Genomic DNA, 21,171 nt, shown 5'->3' on the forward strand with positions numbered 1-21,171 from the left:
GTGAGAGAGAGAGAAAGAGGAACAACAGGCTGAATGCATCTTAATCTCCATGTGTGTTTGAATATATTGTCATTGTCTGGATATAATTGCAATTTTATGCAAAATATGACACTAATTATTGGACTTGTTGGATGTAATGTGACCAACAGTGTCCGTCCCTCACTCACTCACTGACTGGCTGACGTATGTTGTGCGTCTATCATGAGACATGTTTTTCAACCTAATGAGGCGAACATGAAACTGTTATTTCGACTTTGACATGAAGTGCGTTTCCATCCGTCCGTGTTATGTGCAAGAAAAAAAAATAGATCTGCTTGTTTTATTTTTCCGTCAGTGTTGTTTGTATGACTGAATGTGTGATGACAAAACATTTCAATGGCATACAAATATTTGAAGGTGAAAACTACATCTTGTTAGAAGTCATCATGAATGTACTTTTAGAATCATCACCTACACTGCAGTCAGCCACCAGGGGGCGAGGGAGATGCTTTGGCTTCACTTTTGTTGGCTGTCATGTCGTCCATCTATATTTACAGCCTACGGTTATTGTAGTGGCTATGTTAATCTTTGGGTTTGTCCTTTATCTTAACTTTCTCTAATACTTCCCCTTCATATAACCACTTTACAATTTACGCGTTGAGTCTGTTACGGTAAAACAATCGTCTCGCTAACGGCCGTAGCTCGTTTTTTTGACAGAACCCATTCGGAAAAAAAGTTTCTTACTACTAACTTCCTCCCTATGAATCCAGCGAGTGTACTTTCAAAATAAAACAAACATAAATGGCTCTTACATTTAAAACAGCCCTATTGTTCCTTATATTTCTGTTGTTTTCTATTACTATTACTGTGCCTGTTTTATTTTCAGGTCTGGTTCATCGTATTCCTCACGGTTCAGTTTGTGGTTTCATCTCTGCTCCTCAACACAAACGTTCTGCTGCATCCTGATGTCTGCTTCAGTGATCTGACTCTCAAAGCAGGACGTGGAGTCTACGTCTTCTCCCTCTGTTGGAGCCAGACAGAAAGACAGAGTTTGTGTTGTGTGGTTCGTCGTCCTCCTTGATTCAGGGTCACACATGATCCACTGAGGAGGAGGCCTTTGTTTGTTGTGTGGTTCTCTGGAGACAGGAGAGCACTCAGGCCTCAGGCCAGCTTCAGGGTTCTTTTTAGGATTAACTTTTTTTAGCCTTCCTTTGAGTTGACCTATAATCATCACTTTTTTTGTTTTTGGGTACATTTATATGCAAACAACATCTTTAGCCTGCAGGAACAATCTGAGCCTATGACGTGGCCACTGTATAAACAACTGTGTTGTATCAGTCAGTGATTGAGTTGCAAATATTGACAGATTTATTTCTTAAATAGAAATTGTAGTAATTTTTTAAACTTGAACTTAATGTAGAGACACACATTTTGACTGATTGATCGATGTATGAGCTTCACATCTTACTTGACTGAGGCGGCTTCAGTCTTCTCTGAGTTTATCTGTCATCTATTCAAGTCACCTTCTAGGATAAGTACTTTGTTGTCTAAGCCAAGATTTAAACATACCAAGTAAAACATTTCCCTGTTCTGACAAACGTTTACTTACGATCTCATAATGACGTTAGCCATGTCCCAATTCAAGGATTGCCTTGTTAGGAAGACTTGAATTGGGACATGGCTAACGTCAAGACAAAGGCCGAGCTGAAATAAGATTGTCGGGTCTTCGGCGAAATTCCTGTTTGGGTCTCCAGCTTGTCTCCTTCTCACTGTTGCATTGATAGCTTCTTTGTTCCGTACACTTAAACATATAGCTAGCTTGTTTGAATTTACACTGGCGTATTGAATCCTGAAATATGTTCGCCTGAGAAGGATCCTTCCATTGGATCCTACATTGCTTGGGAAAGGAAGGATACGTGTGATGGAACCATCTAAATGAGACAGCATATATTTGCACTGCATTGACACAATTGGTTTTTCAAATGGAGCCCTGATCTTAAGTTTCCACTTCCACCACCAGTTCTCTACATTAACATTTCAACCCCTCTGTAAATGACATCATAAATTAGAGGGACTAACCCTTTATGAAAGATGTCTCTTTTTTCAAAAATGTGGGGATTCAGGGGTTGCCTAGCAACTTGACACTACCTATTGTCCAATGTTGTCCTCAGTTATTTAATATGAGCTCCTTTCTGACAAGAAAATCAATGGATATTAATGGGAATGGGCTTTTATGTGTGAGGTGTGTAGGTTACAATCATCTTGAGGTCTGTTCCTTTTATCGTGTACAGTGCCCTTCCATTAATAATCTCCCGGACTTGTCACCGAGATTTTGAAGCAAATGTTTAAAGATTACAGGTGTTAAATATCAGATGGAGTTTATGGGAGTAGTAGCTGGTTCTTTCTGCCCAACCCATTATCCTACCTGATTATATTACATGTATGTGTTCTTATCTTTCTGTTTTGACCTGTGTGGAATTTCACTTGAGTGCCACCAAACAACTTGACTTTTAATTCCATCCTAAATTTGGACATCTTGAAGTTCCAGCCCTGATTAGATTATTAAAAATCAGCGAAAAACATCCTTCTTTCTGTCCTCCTCCTCCTCCCCCTCCAGTTCCTCTCTGTGCCAAAACAACACAATAATAAGATTACAGCACTGAGTGTGTGTGGAGCTGGTCACCAATGCCCAAATTTTAAAAGGTTGTGTGGTTTAGAAACATGAAGCCCACACACAAACTAGCACACACACACACACACACAGAGACATGCAGCTTTTGTATTTTCTCCTCTTATGGTGTTCTGCGGTTTTAGCCAGAAATGGAATTACACTTGAGATTCATTTTACCATGAAATTCTTTCTCTCTCTCTTTTTTAGTCTGTTTCTTTATTCCCTCTTAATCCTCTTTGTATTTTTAATGATTTCTCAAATTTCTTGTTTTCTCTTTCCCTCCATCTTTAAAGAACAAAGGCCCAGTTGTAGTGGTAGTTATAGAGGAAAGAGTTGAAGTAGTATTAATGGTAAAATTTGAAGCAGTACAATAGCAGTAGTCGGAGTATAAGAGTAATCCTAACCCTAATAGTCATCGTCTTTAGCATTCACCAGTAATAATATCTTTGAGTACTCATAAGTAAGAGTAGGGCAGTCGTGGTAGCATTCATTCTTGTTTTAGTACTAGTAGGACAACTGCTCATAGTACTATAAACAGGAGTAGTAGTAGTAGTAGTAGTAGCATTAGAAAAAAAGAGCAAACCTTTTATTACAATGACTTTTGGAGGAGGAAGACAAGTAGGAGTAGAAAGACTACTATTAATAAAGATAAATCAGCTCTAGTATTATCAATGGTAAGAGTATATAGAGAAAAGTAGTAGAGCAGTAGTAGTATAGGACTAATACCATGATAGGGTTGAAAGAATATAAGTAGTACTCATCGTAGTAGTAGTACCAGGACTAAAACTATTAAGTATAGCTCATGTAGTGGTTTCTAATACTATTTCTAATATTGCTTGGTATAACCCTGTCATGGCTAACAGGAGGTTGTAGTAGTATGAGTAATAGTAGAGGTATTACAGTAGACATAATAAGTCGTAGTTATAGTATCACTGGGCAGTGTGTTGTGTTTTCTGCTTGTTTAAAAATAAAAGATGATGATAATGATGCTTTATACTGTTGTTAAATATTGAATCTCAAGATGCTGCATGTGAATCTGTTGAGGGTCTTACAGGCAAGCTGTAGTATTGATCCTTACTCCATCACCACACACACACACACACAGTCTTTCTCTCTCTCCTCCTGACAGCAGCTTCCTCCTCCTTCCTTCCTCTGTCGCTCCAGTGGCAGACTGAGCTGTAAAAATCAATGGGGAAAATGTCCTGAAAACAGCCGATCCAGAAGCCATCTGGCTCTCGTAGTCCTCAGAGACAAACAGGACGTCCCCGAGGGACGAGACACATGCAGAAGCAGCTAAGGGAGAGGGGGAGAAAGAGAGAGGGAAGAAGCCCAAGCACACGACAACACAAAGCCAGTATGAACTCAATAATACGGAAATCCCCAGTATCATGTGGCTGTTACATAACAGAAGCTCCAATAGATACAGACTGGTCTCACACACAAAATAATAAATTCTACAAAAACAATTTAGCATGTTCCTCCATAGACACATTGGACCTAATTTGTTCTTAAGTTGTGCCTACAAGTGATTTGGAAGACCAATTTCCTTATATATTGAGTTTTCTTGCGGGAATGGACATAATTTATGAGTGGTCCTGACCTGTTGTAGGAGTCACCTTTAATAAGTCTGCTGAACACTTCTGTCATGGACAGGAAGTATGGCCTTATATGCTATTATTGGGATTTTTAATTTTGCTAATATGTGTTTATTGAATCTGACACGGCATGTTTGTAGAAACTCACAAATGTAAGAGAAATTGATTATAAGAATACGAACATGAGGCCCATTGTCCTTCAACTTTTATGAAACTTGACCTGGAGGTGGAGTAGTTTCTGTATCTTCTTCTTCTTCCTCTTCATTTGGTATCTCTCCTAAAACAAGTGTCGGTGCCAGCATGTATTACTCTGCCGGTTTTGTCCAGATTAGACCCGTGTTGCAGAGGACTTCATTTTTGAGTTTCAAATTTTGACCTTTTAGTAATTGCACCCCTATTAAATCAATTAATGTAATTTGCAAGAGGGACTGGATGTGTGCTGCAGTTTGCGTCAGTCACACTGACAGTGTCTGAGAAAGAGACACATATAGTTCATAGTGCAGGTTTCTGGAAAAGTTTCTAATGTCAAAACTATAAAACTACAGAAAACAGTGACATGAGGAAAGAAGCAAACCAAATGAAAAAGGAATAATGACATTATAAATGAAAGAGGAAAACGGAAAGGAGGGATTTAATCACCTGAATGTCAGTGGTGAAGGGATGAAAGAATCAGGATGGTAAAGGAAAACATGAAAAAAGCAGTGATGAAAGATTAAAGGAAGAAAAATGAGAGTATAGAAAAAGACGAGAGGAGAGAAGTGACAAAACGGAACCAAAAAAAAAGGTGGAATATAGCACGTAGATGAAAGAAACTAAAGGAAGAAGCTAAGGTTGTTTTTGTGTGAGCGACAGTCAGTTTAATGCGACTCAGCCGCCATCAAACATTTTGAGAGGCTGCTGGAAGTGATTTCAGTCATCTGATCCTTTAAAGGGGTTTATGATCGCTATAACAACCCAGAGGAGCCGTTCCTATCTGTGCCCATCAGGTTCACTCAGTCATGAAAGTGTTAAATAAAAACTCCATCATCCTCTGGTCTCATCAAATGGCTCACTTAGAACTCTACATGTTTACGCTCAAACACGGGTCTGTATTAAAAGACGGGTTACGCTCTGCACGAGACCACCTGTTCTAATAAAAGGTTCAAATGAAATAAATCACTGATACTGATCACCAAATCATAAATCAGCAACCAATCAAAAATCAATACAGAAACATTTAAACTATTTAGAGCAATGATTATCTTGAGACACAAGAGATACAAAACCATTGCTCATAACTATTTCTAAACCTAATTAAACAATTATCCCAGTTTGGTTTACCACCTGTAGAAAAGGATATTTAGATTTTTGGGAATCAATTGACAATTTTTTTAAATTTTATTATCTTTGCATATGTCTGCCAAGGCTAACGTCTGTTCTAACATTAATTTAAAGAGGTAAAAAATACCTGAATCTGAACCCATGAATCAAATCTGCTCCCAAATGTAATTGTCCTTGATCAATAACTCAACCTTCTAACTTTCAAGAAAATCAATTCAGTAGTTTTTGTGTAATCCTTGGGACAGACAGACAAATGGCAATGAAAGAAAACTTCCTTGGCAGTTTCAACAATAAACTGGGTTGTGACAGGACATGTGTTTCAACTGGGACACCCAAAATGTTTATATGACTGTCTTAACTTATCCCCTTTTATATTGGTGAAAAATAGCTCAGATCCACATTTTAGCATAAACTGATCAATTTCTGCTTATTATCATAGCAATGCTAGTTTGATTGATTAGCCCGTGGATCTGTTGTTCACATACTAAGTGTTGTCTGTTTTCAGACATGAAGGACAGAAAATGTCGAGAAATTGGGTCTTGACATTTTCCAGAGTTTGCCTTTCGAATATGAAGGATGCTGCAGGACATCGTCCAGGTCAGTCACAACAACAGCTTCATCGAGGTGATGGGTTGTAGAGCAGCAGGAGGCAGGACATGATGTATAAATTCTGCTCTGGAAATCACTAGTTTTTGTTTACAGCACATCCAACCAGTGTCTGCCTTTTTTCGCCTAAAAGCTCTTGAATTTCATTGTCATTCCAAGTTGTCATCTTCGTTGGTGTATTCTACATGACTGGCTCTTTTTTCCATGCTTTTATGTCCATCACGTCATCAACACACTTAAACGCTCATTATGAATTTTCCAGATATTTTATCAAGGGGCTGGCAGGGAAAAAATTTGAAAATGTCTGGAGCAACTGACTCAGACATTTGCCTTCGCACAGGCAGACCCTCTGGAAATTTTTAGGGAAATGTCTGAAGTTTAGTGCATGTCTGAAAGCAGCTTGCGTTAGATTGCCAGTGGACAAAGTTTATTGGACTTCCATTGAACAATGTGTTGAGATATTTTGGCTAAATTCAATCATCTGCCGAAGAAAACTGTCAAAGTCGCAGCATCAGCCCCATGTGACTGTTAGAGAGGTGGCAGGCGACAGCAGTCAGTCGGTTGTATCTGTCATGTACCAACGAACACAAGCTACACTCACCCAGAGATTAGCCACCGCGTCGTCAGTCATAATCAACACTGATGGATGAACCTCCGGCGCTGCACAGCTACTTAACCGTGTAGAAAACGTGAAACTAAAACGAGTCGTACGTATAAATAAAATCCGACTGCTCCTCTTTTTGCTGCTTCCCTGCTTTTCTACTAAGGACAGAGCAGAACACAGGATTTAATTTCCTTTGGTTCTTCTCTTGAGGCACATTGAGTCTGCACCTGTTGTATGAAATGTGTTGTATAAATAAATGTGACTTCTGACACTCTTTTTACCACTTGTCTGTGTTTTTGTGTTGTGTAACACCACCACAACTAACAAATTATCATGTTATTGGATTTATGTAGTGTGTTCCAACTTTTAACAGCTTGCTAAACAAATTAATTAATTATTTAAGAAAATTGCCATTATCAAGTTCCCATTCTTTATAGTGGCAGTGGTGCCGACAAAATCCGCCCAGTTTAACATCTTGTATTATTTCATAGTGTATTCAGTGCTAAAGTTCATTACACTTTTTTAAACTGACATCATTATCGGTGGTAAAAAAAAATCACGGCAGTTTTATTCATAGAGCACATTTCATACACAGAGGTCGATTCAAGGTGATGTACACGTTAAAAACAACACAGAGAGAATTAAAAGAAATCTATTTAAGCAATAAAATAGATTAAAAAGAGTCAAATGAAAGGGGTGAAGAGATTAAAAGAGGTAAAATAAATAAACAGGATAAATCTGTAGAGAAATAACATCCAAAAATATAATTTACTTATACGTGTACTGAATCCAATTTTTGAATTACTTTTAATTGTAATACTTAACATCGTATTTTACTTTTTTTTTCATGTGATATGTTACTTTAAACGCGTTTACATCTTTTACATGTGGTTTGAATTTTTTAATTTTTTTTAACATATTTTACATGTTATATGTTACCTTTGATAAAGTAGAGTATCTGAACCCTTCTTCCACTCGGGCTACTTTATTAGTTCACACAGTGACATTTGGTGGGTGTGGGGGTCAGGTCTGAAGGATGTATATATAAACTGGGCTAATAAAACCTGCTGAGGGGTAAATGTGGATTTACTTGCTGTTCAGCAATAAAAAAAAAAAGAAAAGTGGATAAACTCTCCTGAACCGAACAGGTGGGCGTGTGGAGCTCTCCTTTGCCTCCCTGCTCTCCGTCACCACATGGTAACCACATGGAGGAGTCTCTGCGGTGTGGCGGTCACACGTCAGAAAAACAAAAACAACAACACAGCGAGTCAACTCCACAACGGGCTGCTCACATGTAGCAGAGGGGGAAGGTTCGATCCCCGTCTGGATACCCGAGTTTGGGCAAGACCCTGAATTGCCCCTCATAGATAGAAAAAGTAGATGCACTGTATGGATGACTGTGGGAATGGCAATAAACTGAACTGTAAAGTGCTTTGAGTGGTGATGAAGCTCTTTATAAATACATTTACCATTTTCCCTGTTCCCTCACAGCAGCAGCAGCAGCACTCGTGGTCTGTCTCCTCTCCGCCTGTGCAGCCTGTAATGACTGAAGCAGGAATGCTGCAGCTTTTATATACCCCTCTAAAAATAACTCACCCCTCGCTGCCATCTAGGGGCCGGACTGACAGCTCCCTGCAGCCAATGGCCAGCCCCGCATCCCGGCCGGCTCCTCCCACTCCCCCAACTCGCCCCGCCTCCTTAATTGGACGCTGGTGACATCATCAACCCCATTTACCTTATTAGGTCACGCATGAAATTGATTGGCAGGTGGCTCCTCCCCCACCCGTGCCCGCCCCCTCCCCACTCTCTAGCGCTCCGTGTCTGCAGCTGGAGAAGCGGACCTGGCAACCGGGCAGCCCGACTGGCAATGCGGAAATAGACCTGGCACCCCCCGAGCGCGCACTGAGGAGAGGAGCGAGCCGAGAGGAGAGGAGCCACAGAGATAACACACACAAAAAAAAACAACTACTACTATTTCTTTCCTCCTGTTTTCTTCTTTTTTGGTTTTTGAATTGAAGCGCTCAGGTGCGCTCTCCTGCACCAGCTGGGCTTTTTGATCCAGCGTTTCTTGTTTGTTTTTTTTAAGTTTGAGAGGAAGATTTTTTCTTTTTTAATCGTTTGGAATCGGGACTTTCTTTTTTACTGACTTTTCTTTTTTCTTTTTCCTGCATCAAGCATGGACGTGCTGGCGAATTACAGTATTTTCCAGGAACTCCAACTCGTCCATGACACTGGGTATTTCTCCGCGATGCCTTCCCTGGAGGAGAACTGGCAGCAGGTCAGCGCTCATGCGTTTCTCTCTCTCCCTTGTTTTCCGGGGGAACTAGAGGAGGAGGGCTGGGGATGAAAATGTCACAAGATGCGGTAGTGTGATGTTTTTCCTGATGTTGATGTTTTCTGAATGTGTGTGTGTGTGTGTGTGTGTGTGTGTGTGTGTGTGTGTGTGTGTGTGTGTGTGTGTGTGTTTTTGTGGTCGCATCAGTGGCGCGCACCGGAGCGCAGCGCACAGCCCCGTGTAGTTGCGTTTTTGTTTTTTTCGCTCACATGGAGCACGGCGAGGTCCGCTGACAGGAGGAAACACACACACACACACACACACCAACACTCACACACACACGCACACACGCAGGGAGAGGTGAGGAGAGGGAGGAAACAGACGCGAGAGCATTACGCACACATGGCAAAGACGGATCAAAATGCGTAAAACCATTTTATCCGTCTTTATATTTACGCTCCCCTCTCTCCCTTTAGAAGTATATTAGATGTAACTCAAACACTGGCCACTTTAGGCGTAAATAAAACCTTTTACCGCTAATGTAAAAGCAGGAGCATATGAAATCCCATATGAATTTTGGTTTTTAACTAAAACCACAACAGGATGACCTGAGAATATCCACCAGGCTTCTTCTTGAATGATATTCTGTGAGACAGGACTCCACGTTGGTCTGATAGGGATTCAAATTCAGCTTTGAATTGACCCTTTAAAGATGTGTATTTTGTGCACATGTCCCAATGGAAAGTTGAATTTGGGATGCAGGATTTTTTAGAAGCAGTCTATTTCCTGTAACTTTCCATTAAGCTCTGGATGCTGCTGTATCGTATGAAGTACAGGCTCCATGCTGTCATTTTGCTAAACTGGCAGTTCGGATTCTAAGCGAGACACGCGGTTGAAGGGGAAAGTGGAGTGAGTTTTGATTTTCAATCTGAGCTGGTGATGGGGAATTTTGAGTATTTGGATCCTGGTTATTGATGGTATCTTTATATCTGCTCTGATCGACACATAGACACACACACACACACACACACACACACACACACACACACACACACACACACACACACACACACACACACATGGAAGATGGGCACATGCCTAATAGCTAGTGACTTCTTCTTAAATAATATATCTATATCTGCCACTGTTTGTTTGCAGATAATCCTGCTGAATAATGTATCATCACCCACTATAGAACATACAGTACCCTGCAGAGGAGACCACCGACTGTTTTAACCTGTTTTTCACATGTTCAACCTTATTCTATTGGCATATACAAAATAGAACTACAGTGTTTACAGTGATTTCCAGTGTGCATATGTGGAGGTTTTAAACAGTTGTTGACATGTTAGACAATTTCGAAGTAGAATTAAACAAGAAAGAATCAGGTGATTAAAACATTTCTTGTCTTCGGTTTCCCCTGTGAGCTTGATAAATGCAGCTGTTAATTGGAAGTCGTCTTCTTAGCCTCATGTGTGGGTGTATGAGTGTGTGTTGCAGTGTGTTATCACCTAAATATGCTATTAAAAGTCTCCCAGTTAGTCCCTGCATGGGACAAAATCTACCTCAGATGGTGCTGGGTCGGTCCATTGTGCCTATGCAGAGAGGGGGTTAGACCATGTGGCCTTGAATGAAGCCCAGACTGCGTTTCTCCTCTCTGACTGTCTTACTGACACAAATCCACACTGCCTCATCCTATTTTTAGTCCCGACAGCACAAAGATTCGTCCCCTGTAGTCTAACCTATTTTTGTGGTCTGTAATTATATTGCTAATTGATTGAGAGGTCTTCAGATTTTGGTGTGGTGTCTCATTTTCTACAGAATGGCTGGAAAAGCTGTTTAAATTGGTACCTGGAGACATGAATGTAGAGCTACACGAGGATGAATCAGTTCCACTCAGTGTTTCCACACTTTTATGCTCAGAGAACAGTTTATCATATTACAGATACGAGAGCACATTGTAAGTTATCATTTGGAATTGGACAGCAATGCCATTGTGACGCAAGACATAAGTGAATGATTGCACCTGTTTTGTGTGAGTGGCTATAATGACATACGAGCGAGAGAGTTGTTGTGTATTAGGCTTCCCATTTGTCGTTACCCTGGCAACAACCAGTGGCAATGAATAGTAATTGGAGGAAACTCCACACTTTTCGAGGGGACACTTAGCAATTTTAAAATGTGGTTGTTTGTCATCTTACCAGGACTAGATAAGAAGATATCAGTTCCATTCCAGTGCATAGACCGGTCCGAGATATGTTTAGCCAAGATTTGCATGAAGGAGCTACAAGCTAAGTTCCACAGAGGTTGTCTTATTGCTACTACATTGCTACTTGCGATTGATGGCTAACACTCTAGCATTGACATTTTACACAGCCACAATTAGTCGTGGTGTGTTGGTCTGCTTAACGTGTATTTATTTTGACATCCATAGCAGTCTGAGCGAATATATAAGCTTTATCTTTTAATGAGCTTCGACTTTTTAAGTTAATAGATAATTTAAGCTAGCTAGCTACAAAGACGCAAGATGTAAATAAGTCTTTATTTTAAGCTGATGGAACTTTTAAAGGATAATTTCATAGCTACTCATATTTTTTTCATCAGTAGGGGGAAGCTAGCACTTTCCCCCTACCTCCATTGTTTGTGCTAGGCTAGGCTAATAACATCCTGGACCCGTCTCCGAACTGACTTTACAGCGATGAAACAAATGCAATTATAAATCTATGCCGCCAAATTTTATTATTGTCTTTTTGTGCAAGTTTCCCATCAATTTACATACAAAAAATCTGAACTTGAGGAAATTGACGTTCACTGAACTGTATATGCACTTGTGGGGACGCAGTGTTAAAGAGACACAAACACACACACACTAAGACCAGGCACAGCCATATTTTTTCCACTCTTGTTCCTTCTGTCTCCCTCTATCCCCTCAGTCACTCCATCTCCCTCTCACACACACACACACACACACACACTGGCTGCACTAATGGAAAGCTATGGTCTGGCAGGATTCATCCCGCCACTTTCGACAGTAATTGGCCGTTTGCTGTCAGACTGACAGAGAAACACACACACAGACACATACTCTCAGACAAAAACACACATGCACACAAACAACCAGATTCATCTTCTCCGTTCCCCACAATAAGTCGCTCTTGGTCTTTGGTCTCTCCTTGTCTTTTATCAGGTACTTTGCATCGAGGCTAAACACGTGGAACCCCCCGCCCCGCTCCTTCCTCTCACCTGTCTATCAGTCCTGCCGTCTCTGACAGTGGGAGCCCATGTTGTGCGTGTAATTGCTGCATCCGCGCCGGTTTAGAATGATGTGATAGGCTTGAGCAGTGTGTGTGTGTGTGTATGAAATGGCAAACCCAGGAACTTCCCAATTAGAAGTGATCCGTTTATTTCAAAGCTAAGTACGATGATGGGAAAAAAAACCTACAAGAGTTTAAAAACAGGAGGATGATTGAGGTGATAAACGAAGAGGAGGCTAAACTCTCTCTCCGTCTCTTTCTCATCTCTTAATTTACATTCTCTGTGTGTGTGCAGTCATTTTCAAACTGATTGATTTATCTGCTGTGCTGTTGTTTCGCCACTCGAACAGCCAGCTCTGCAACCTCCAGCCCTGCATTTTTCTCAAGAGGGCACTTTGTCAGTGTTACATCTCCTGCACGTCTCGGCTGCAATAATGAAGAATCAAGCATTCCATCTATTTCAGTGCAATCGTCAGTGTTTCCACTAAGGAGAATCTCACAAATCTGAACGAGCCACTCTTCCACAGAAAATCATCCAGTTAACTGCTGTTGGGATCTCTCTCTCCTGCAGAAGCTGAGCGTTCTGTCTGTTTTCTATCAAACCCAACAAGCAGCAACATTTCAAGAGTCTGTTTTTACAATCTCTAACATTCACATACTGTGTCTCAATCGAAGCATCAGTGACTCAATCTGTACATTTGACTTACACACATTGTTCACTTCGCCAACTAGGTTTGGTTTTCACCCCTATTTTTGTTGCTTTTTTAGTTTGTAAGCAGGATTATACTAAAACTACTGAATAAAACTTGGCAGAAGGAAGGAACATGGGACAAGAAAGAACCCATTCAATTGTAGGGTGGATCTGGACTAAAGCTCAGATTTAATAAGTTTTGAGATAAGGCTTTTTTGGACAGCTAGTGGGACTCATCAGTGCAAGTGATGTTGTTCAAAATAATAGCGTATTCATGTCAATGGACACGTTCAAGACAGTGGCAATGACAACTGATTCTCCACTTATTGGTTCTGCTTATCGAGCTTCGCCAAATTTTGAATAAACATGTGAGCAGCTCTTTGTGTAGCAGAGGGCGGTGCAGCTTCAGGGTTCTGTGGACTGAGAGCTGCAGCAGGTCTTTGCTTCCTGCGGCTCAATTACTTCAGGTCACTTTTACAGTTTATGAAAGAAACCTGCAACCACAGGCCACAGACGTCTCTTTCCAAACAGCTAGGTTTAGAACTGCAGACGTGGTTTAAATGTAAATAGTATCAGAGAATTATCTCAAGCGTTGTTTTATGCACCAGAAGTTTATTCTCACTTGAAAAATGATCCCGTCAGTTCTCGTAGATGAAGAACCATGAGAAACTTTTACTTGATTGCCTATCTCACCTACACCATTATTCACAAGACCCACTCCCACTCAATATATGAAACAATATACTGATCATAACCATCACTCTCCCGGCCCCCTCTTTGCTAACCTGTTAACCCTCTGAACAGACCATTGGGTAAACTGGTTTTCAAACATCTCTCTCTCTTTCTCTGTCCCTCTGTTTTCTCCCTCTCTCTCTCCACCCGTGGCATGACGCTGGCCCAGGGAAGTTTGACAAGATAATAAATTGCTATGCATGCTGCGGTTTTTCACATTTCACAGCCCAGTAACTCTGTGTGTAGGATGGCAGTGGGGCGGCGGCGAGGGGACACGCGGAGGAAAGGATGAGAGCGAACGAAAAACACCAGCTGACACAAGAAATGAGTCCAGATGAACAAATGCACATGAAAGTTAGTCAGGAAAGGGATGAGCTTCTTTCTTCCCCATTCTTTTATCACTCCATCCTCCTTTTGTCTGTGCTGCCATCCGTCCTGTATCCCCCCCACCACCACACCACACACACACACACACACACACACACACACACACACACACACACACACACACACACACACACACACACACACACACAGACACACACGCACACACTGTGTTATGTAATTGTCTGTGGAGCACAGCTGCTTCCTCGTAGTCACAGCAGTTGAAAAAAAAAAGAGGAAGACAAGGGAGGAAAACAAAGGAACGGAGAGAAAAGGAGGAAAGAGACAACAGACAAGTGACAGAGCGACAGGAAGAGAGAGAGATGAAGAGAAGGAGAGATGTAGCCGTTGATTATGTAAAAAGTCATTCAAGTTTCAGGAAAACATAGGCCACCTTTTAAAGACATAACACATCAAACTGAATTCCTCATATTCTCTAAATGCATCAAATGAAATTGATGTGACTTGGCCCAAAAAGGAAGCAACATAAAACCAGGGTCATTTATTCATTTTAATGACTAAACTAAGATTAAGGAAACAAACAAGTGGAAGTGAACTTTAAGTGGAAACAGGGCTGGGAGATGCTGAATAGAGTTTAATCATAAAAATCAATGATCTAGCTAAGGTAAAATTATAACCTAATGACCAAAAACCGCAAACACAGCATCCCATAAGTCTTTCAAACCATACCTGGCCCAGATAGTTTTCCAAATTGTAGAGATAATTGCATTTGCTACTCATATACTGTCTCATATACCCAAATACAAATTAGATGGTGATGTATTTGAAGCAGTAAAAATAAGTCCTATCTCTAAAAAAACTTTTATCCCAAACACATTACTTCACTTCTTACAGTGTGGAAGCTTCTGCCAATATTCTCCTTAATATGAGCCACTGTAATCACTGCGCTCATTCATTTTCTTTTTTATCGTGCTCCCAAACACACACACACAGTTATTGTCTTTTCCTCATTATTTGAAATCACTCGAGTCAAACGCACACACGCCGAGAGCCCATAATTCAGTAAGTGAATAAGGCGTTCAGTGTACGGCGGCAGAGATTAGATAAGAAAGTGAGCAGTCAGACTGCCACGGCAGGAAAGCAGAACAAATGAACTGCACTCGTGATGGAGAGAGAGAGCTTATTCTGTGGAAGCCATAGCCCTGATCTTTCAAGACGAGTGGTTTTCTATGGAGGGCAACTCTCCAGCACGATTCACCACGCAGTGCGATTACTACAGTTTACAAGGAGATTTACTCATTGATCTCTTCACGCTTCACATACACTCGGATCATCATTGTTGTAGGAAACACAATCTACATCATGTTTTGCATATATATATAAAAAAATACATGTGAGGAAATGAACTAGATGGCTTTTAATGATAAGCTTCATGTGTCCGGTGAGATGAGTCGAAGTCTCATTAACTTTAGCAGAGAGTGAAAGCAGAGGCAAACTGATCTTAAATTACGCCAAGAAATCGTCCCACAATTTCAGAGCCGTCTTAAACTGCTTTCAGACATGACCTGTGGGTGAGGTCCGGATTATTGGGTCCGGACACTTTTCCTTTCACCCATGCCCAATACGTCGTGGGAGGTTTTCTGCACAGACGTGTTCACAACAGTAACAAGTCCTTTGCATTATTCAGTTGAGGGGCGGAGCAGCCGAGTGCAGCAGACAGAGGCAGGAAGTGACGTATTAACTCCGCGGGGGAGATCACTTGAATTTGTTTACAGCCCATCTACTACACAGTCATCCGATCTTATCACTTCTAACTTTCTTGGCATCTTTGTCGGTGTCTTCGAGTGTGTGGCCTCACCTTTTTATAGAGAGATATTTGTTTTCTTTTTGATGGTTTCATTTTCGCATATGTCGCCTGTTTGAAGTGTCGGTTACTAAAAGTGAATTCGGCCGGGAATCCCCCATCCAATTCTACGGTTTTTATGTGGACTTTATAGTAGGAGGCCAGGAACCTCCCCCAGAGAAAATATGGAAGAACTCCATAGTATATATATATACATATATACAGTATATACTAATATGTTTGTGTGTGTGTGTGTGTGTGTCAGGGAAACAATAGAGAGACTAAATGATTCACAGCAACAAACCATAATCATAATTTGAAGGATTAGAGAAAGGTAAAATGTGTTTGAATGAATGAAATTAGATGTACAGGCTGTATTACACACACACACACACACACACACTGACACACACAAACACTGTGTCGTTTTGTGTGTGTGTGTTTGTGTGTGTGTCCTGCTGAGCCAGTGTTTGCAGACCGATTGGCTCAGGGATAAAGCCCTGTGACCTGGCGAACGTCCAGCCCTCCCCATTCTCCTCACCCAGCACTCTGCCCTTTCTCTCCCTCCTCCCTCCCTTTTCAACCCCCACTCTCCCCACAACAGCCTTTTGATTTTGTACGTTTCAAAATTTTGCACATTTCAAAAAAGGCCTAAATAAATAGTTTTTCCCTGTGGTCTGAGGTGAGGTTGCTGTGTCAGCAAAGAAAAGAAGCAATAAAAGCTGATGGAAACATATTCTTCAAGTAAACAATGACATTGTAGGACCCGCTTCCTCTTCTTTTCTTACTTCTTCTGCTATTTTTTTTTTTAATGCCAGAGGGGAAAACTGTCAGAAATCCCGCACAAAAAGAAGGAATAATCAAAGCTGACAAAATCCTGGTGTGTTTGTCCAGAGGAGATAATTAATGGAAATGAAATAAATAAGAGAAGATGCACCAGAAGAGTTACCGCTGCTCTTTGCTGTTATGACAACAACAGCTGTCACATTGATTCATATTTTACTTTGCAAACCTTATTTATAAAAGAAAAACACACCCACTTCCTGTCTCTGTTCAAAGCTCCTCCGCTGAGCTGCTCACATGAACTGTTTGTGTGTGTGTTTGATTATGACATCATTCTTGGTGTGCAAAGGATGTTGACAGTGGCAGAGGAAGCGTGTGTGTGTGTGTGTGTGTGTGTGTGTGTGTGTGTGTGTGTGTGTGTGTGGCTTGCAGCTTGCCAAGGCCTACATTTGGCCGTACACCACTCAGGATATAACATGCACACTTTTCACTGCTGATTTCACACTGATTGAGTCGACTATGTTTAAAGTTAGACCTCATATAGTATTGCTCTTTGGTCCGTTCAAAGAAAGTCAGGCAGCTGCACAAATACACATTTCTCCTACTTTTAATCTCAATAAGTCTCCCCCCCGTCCTACGGCTGTCTCATTAACCACACATCACCTGACAGCCGACAAAAACATGAAAACACGTCTCGATTTGTGGTTTGTTAGAAATGAAACGGTGTTTGATGAGTGTGGTGGAGGAAACGGAGCTGAGCAGCTTGAAACCAGGTTTTCAACTGGGGAAATTAAGAACCCAGAGTATGCCTGCAGTTCATCTTTTTAAAAGATGTAGAAATTAATTTGTATTTTCTGCTTTTCATTTCCTTCAAGGAAGGGGAGACAATTAAAGCAATATTTTCATAAATGCCACAATATTTAGTCCTATATGTACTCATGAACCCTAATGTTGAGTCAAAGATTTCCACATATGTAGTTGTATACAACAGTCATGGGCCACTTCGGTTGACTCTTGTAAAGATGTTAACACAAACCCACTTAAATGGCACCATCTCCCTACCATGTGGTTTATAGTTTGTATATAGTTTATTTTACTCTCATCAAAGTAGGCCTATTCAGTTGACAGATAATCACCACCTGTCATCTCTGCAAATGATGAACAGAACAAAAGACCACATTTAAACATTTAAAACTTATAGTACTATTTTTTCCCCCAATATCTGGTAGGTAGACAATCAGGGGAAATGTATGTAACATTTCATATAAAGAACTTGCATTGAGTTTCAATTTTTTTTATATCAGACAAAACTTTCACAGGTTTTAGCCAAAAACTTTTTTTAACTTGAATAGTATCAGTAATTTAGACGATAAATCTTAGAAAATGTATCAGTGAGTCCCTCGAACATTGATGTTTCATGGGGGTAGGAAACCTTTATCCTGTCAAAGGCAATGCCAAAAAAACCTCTTGTTATACTCCTCAGCAGAGGAAACTCCTCAGGGATCAGAGCAGACAGATGTTCGTCTACGGCCCACAGGTTGGACTTCAATTACCCTGATAAAAGATCAAGGTGAATTATGGCCACACTCAGTCAAAGTGTGTTCGTATGAAACCATCTCCTCAGTTTCATTATATATGTCCACTTTGTTTTAGAGAATTTGGGCAGAATAATATAGTCTGTGTGAGTTTAGGTGAGTCTGATGCCTTTGTCGAGACGGAACGAGAGACAGAGAGAGAGAGAGAGAGAGAGTTACAGTGATGATGGAGTGAGCCAGTGTTCTAGTACGCATTTATGTATACATGATTGGTGTGTGTGTGTGTGTGTGTGTGTGTGTGTGTGTGTGTGTGTGTGTGTGTGTGTGTGTGTGTGTGTGTGTGCGTCTGTGTGTGCGCGCAGACTGGGACCCTGTAAATGGGTCAGATGCAGTGGAGGAGGATGACCTTGGGAATTTGTCCTGTTTTTTCTCATGAGTCTGCCGACGCACTTCTTTGTCTCAGAGAGAGCGAGAGCGAGGTAGAGAGACGAGGACGGAGGATTGAGAGTCAACAGATCCAAACAAACGATGATTCGGTGTCAGAAAGTAATAAGCTTATTGATGGCATTGAACTTTGGAAACTGTGAGAAACGAACCCAGACACTGAGGTATGCCAGATCTGGAGATCTCATCAACCTCGCGCTTTTCTTTGACAAGCCAGTAGTACGTGTTTGAAGTGTTGGACATAAATTTGTTCTCCCTGTCGTGAGCTCCGAGTGGAGCTACGCTACCACGTTTAGTGCAAAAGCTAACTTTGTGTACCTGAGTTCAAACTTCTTCGTATTTAATAGCAGGTGTTTGGCAGTCTTAAATTCAGTGGTGATGTCATCCCTACTTTCATGTTTATGCCAGCTCTCATTGGTTTGATCCACCTGATCACACACACATGCAAACAGCTGCAGGGTCAGCAAAGTTAAAACGTCTGACTCACTAAATGAATCCACATTTTGTTGTTACAGCGAACATCCTTCCTACTGCAGCTTTGAGTGATCGGACTCAGTGGTTGGGATCAGACTAACGTTTGGAACTGAAACACACCTTGTAGTGTTATTAAAAAGAAGAACTACTCTCTTCCACTTCCAGATATCTCTTCTTAGAAGCCTTCTAGCCTTTTCTATTCCCTCCTGTCCAAACACCAGATATCTATGGAGACAATACTTTGTTTAAACATATTCATCATTACTGTTTGAGTTTTGGATTATGTGTTCACCGTTTTCAATATTTGTCACACTTGTATTTTATGTTTCGTGTTTCTTAATCAGGCCGGTGGTGCTGCTGCATATGAACAAATGGTTGTGTTGTCTGGCCCAGCAGAGCCATGATGCCTGCTATACTGGGATATGTGGGTCGTCAGCTATTTTAATCCACAATGTTGCCGGGAACACCTGAGGGAATAGACAAGTGCTGCAGTGTTTGTGTGTGTGCGGCGGGCTTTTGGGGGGGGTGGGGTTGGGGTGTGAGTGTGTATCTGAGGAATATGGAATGAGAGGAAGGTGTGTTAACACTAATGCAAATAAGGTTTTGAAAATGTTTACATGTAAAGCAGAGCTCTATCATTCTCTAAAGATGAAGAGAAACCGATAAAGAACTAGTTCAACCTGTTTTTTTGTTTGCAATGATTACTCATTAGTGAACATCTTTATTATAAGATCTGAGGTTTTAACTTGCTGTTTAGAATTCTCTGCTGCTTCCTTTGTTTCACAAGCAGGCGCCAACGAAATCAAGACGGCAACGCATCCACACGTTTTGCAACAATCTACAAATTAAGCTCATAACAAACAAACACTGGCATCGTGCTGCGAGTCTGCACGCTAGCGCTCATGGTGTCAACCCACAGTGTCTAGGTCCATCCAATACATGTGCTCGACCAATCACGATTCAGTCTCCGCTAACAGTCAATCAAATATGTAAATAAAACCAAACTTACTGTAAAAGTTAACCCTCATTCATAACTTGATAAAACATCAATGTGATAAGAACAACCTAAAATGACAAAAACATTTCTTTCACACGTATTTTCACAATTTAGTTTGGTCCATGTCCCATCTGCTAATGTGGAGAAAGCATTGTTAATGACCTTTACTGCGGCCACCCACCAGGGGGCGATTGAAAGGTATTATCATATTGTTGTTTTTATTGCTGTTTTTTTGTTGCTGGTTCTATTTTTTCCATATCATAGACACAAATATTTATGAATTGCAACAGTAGTTGTTTGCCTGTGTTTTTTTGCGATGTGGCTTGTTCTCTAAATCCACTGGAGACCAGTGTGTCCACTGTGGACTCTGTGGCTGTAGCCCAAAGCAAAGACAAAGAGATGCTCTTTCAGATTTATACACATTAGTATGGACATGACCTCAGTTTCCAGTTGGATGAAAAGAAAACTCCACTTTGATGCCAATTGCAGACACTGTGTGTGTGTGTGTGTGTGTGTGTGTGTGTGTGTGTGTGTGTGTGTGTGTGTGTGTGTGTGTGTGTGTGTGTGTGTGTGTGTGTGTGTGTGTGTGTGTGTGTGTGTGTGTGTGTGCAAGAGGGGGAGACGTCTGAATTATTTAAGGGTGAACTGCAGGACACAGCAAAATGGAGAAAGAGAGGGTGTTTCTCTTTTACCCCCAAGACAACTTTCTAATGCCGAGACGGCTTTATCTGGCTACACACACACATGAACACACACATGAACACACACACACACACACACACACACACACACACACACACACACTCACACTCTCTCTCACACACACACACACACACACACAGAGAAAGACATGTATGAGTCATGCGTCCACCTGTTTTGCTTTCCAGCAAAATAGGATCTCTGGAGGTGGAGGAGAGAGAGAGGGAGAGACCCTGGTGTAAAAAAGAAAACGTGTGATGACAGTGGAAGATCCCTGGAGTCATGCACACACACACGATCTTGTCCTTTTAAGGCATCTGCACT

General features: G+C 41.1%; 1 protein-coding gene across 1 annotated transcript in view; it reads left to right on the forward strand.

Moving 5' to 3' along the window:
• The first annotated feature begins 8,670 nt into the window (after positions 1-8,670).
• Positions 8,671-21,171, forward strand: part of klf7b (Kruppel like factor 7b) — a 57,569-nt gene continuing 45,068 nt past the window's right edge. The window contains exon 1 of the mRNA XM_061088920.1: positions 8,671-9,053. Coding sequence (XP_060944903.1) covers positions 8,952-9,053 — 102 coding nt within the window. The 5' untranslated portion in view covers positions 8,671-8,951. The remainder of the gene's footprint in view (positions 9,054-21,171) is intronic.

This window comes from Limanda limanda, chromosome 16 (genome assembly GCF_963576545.1).
Source record: "Limanda limanda chromosome 16, fLimLim1.1, whole genome shotgun sequence".
Classification (NCBI taxonomy): Eukaryota; Metazoa; Chordata; class Actinopteri; order Pleuronectiformes; family Pleuronectidae; genus Limanda; species Limanda limanda.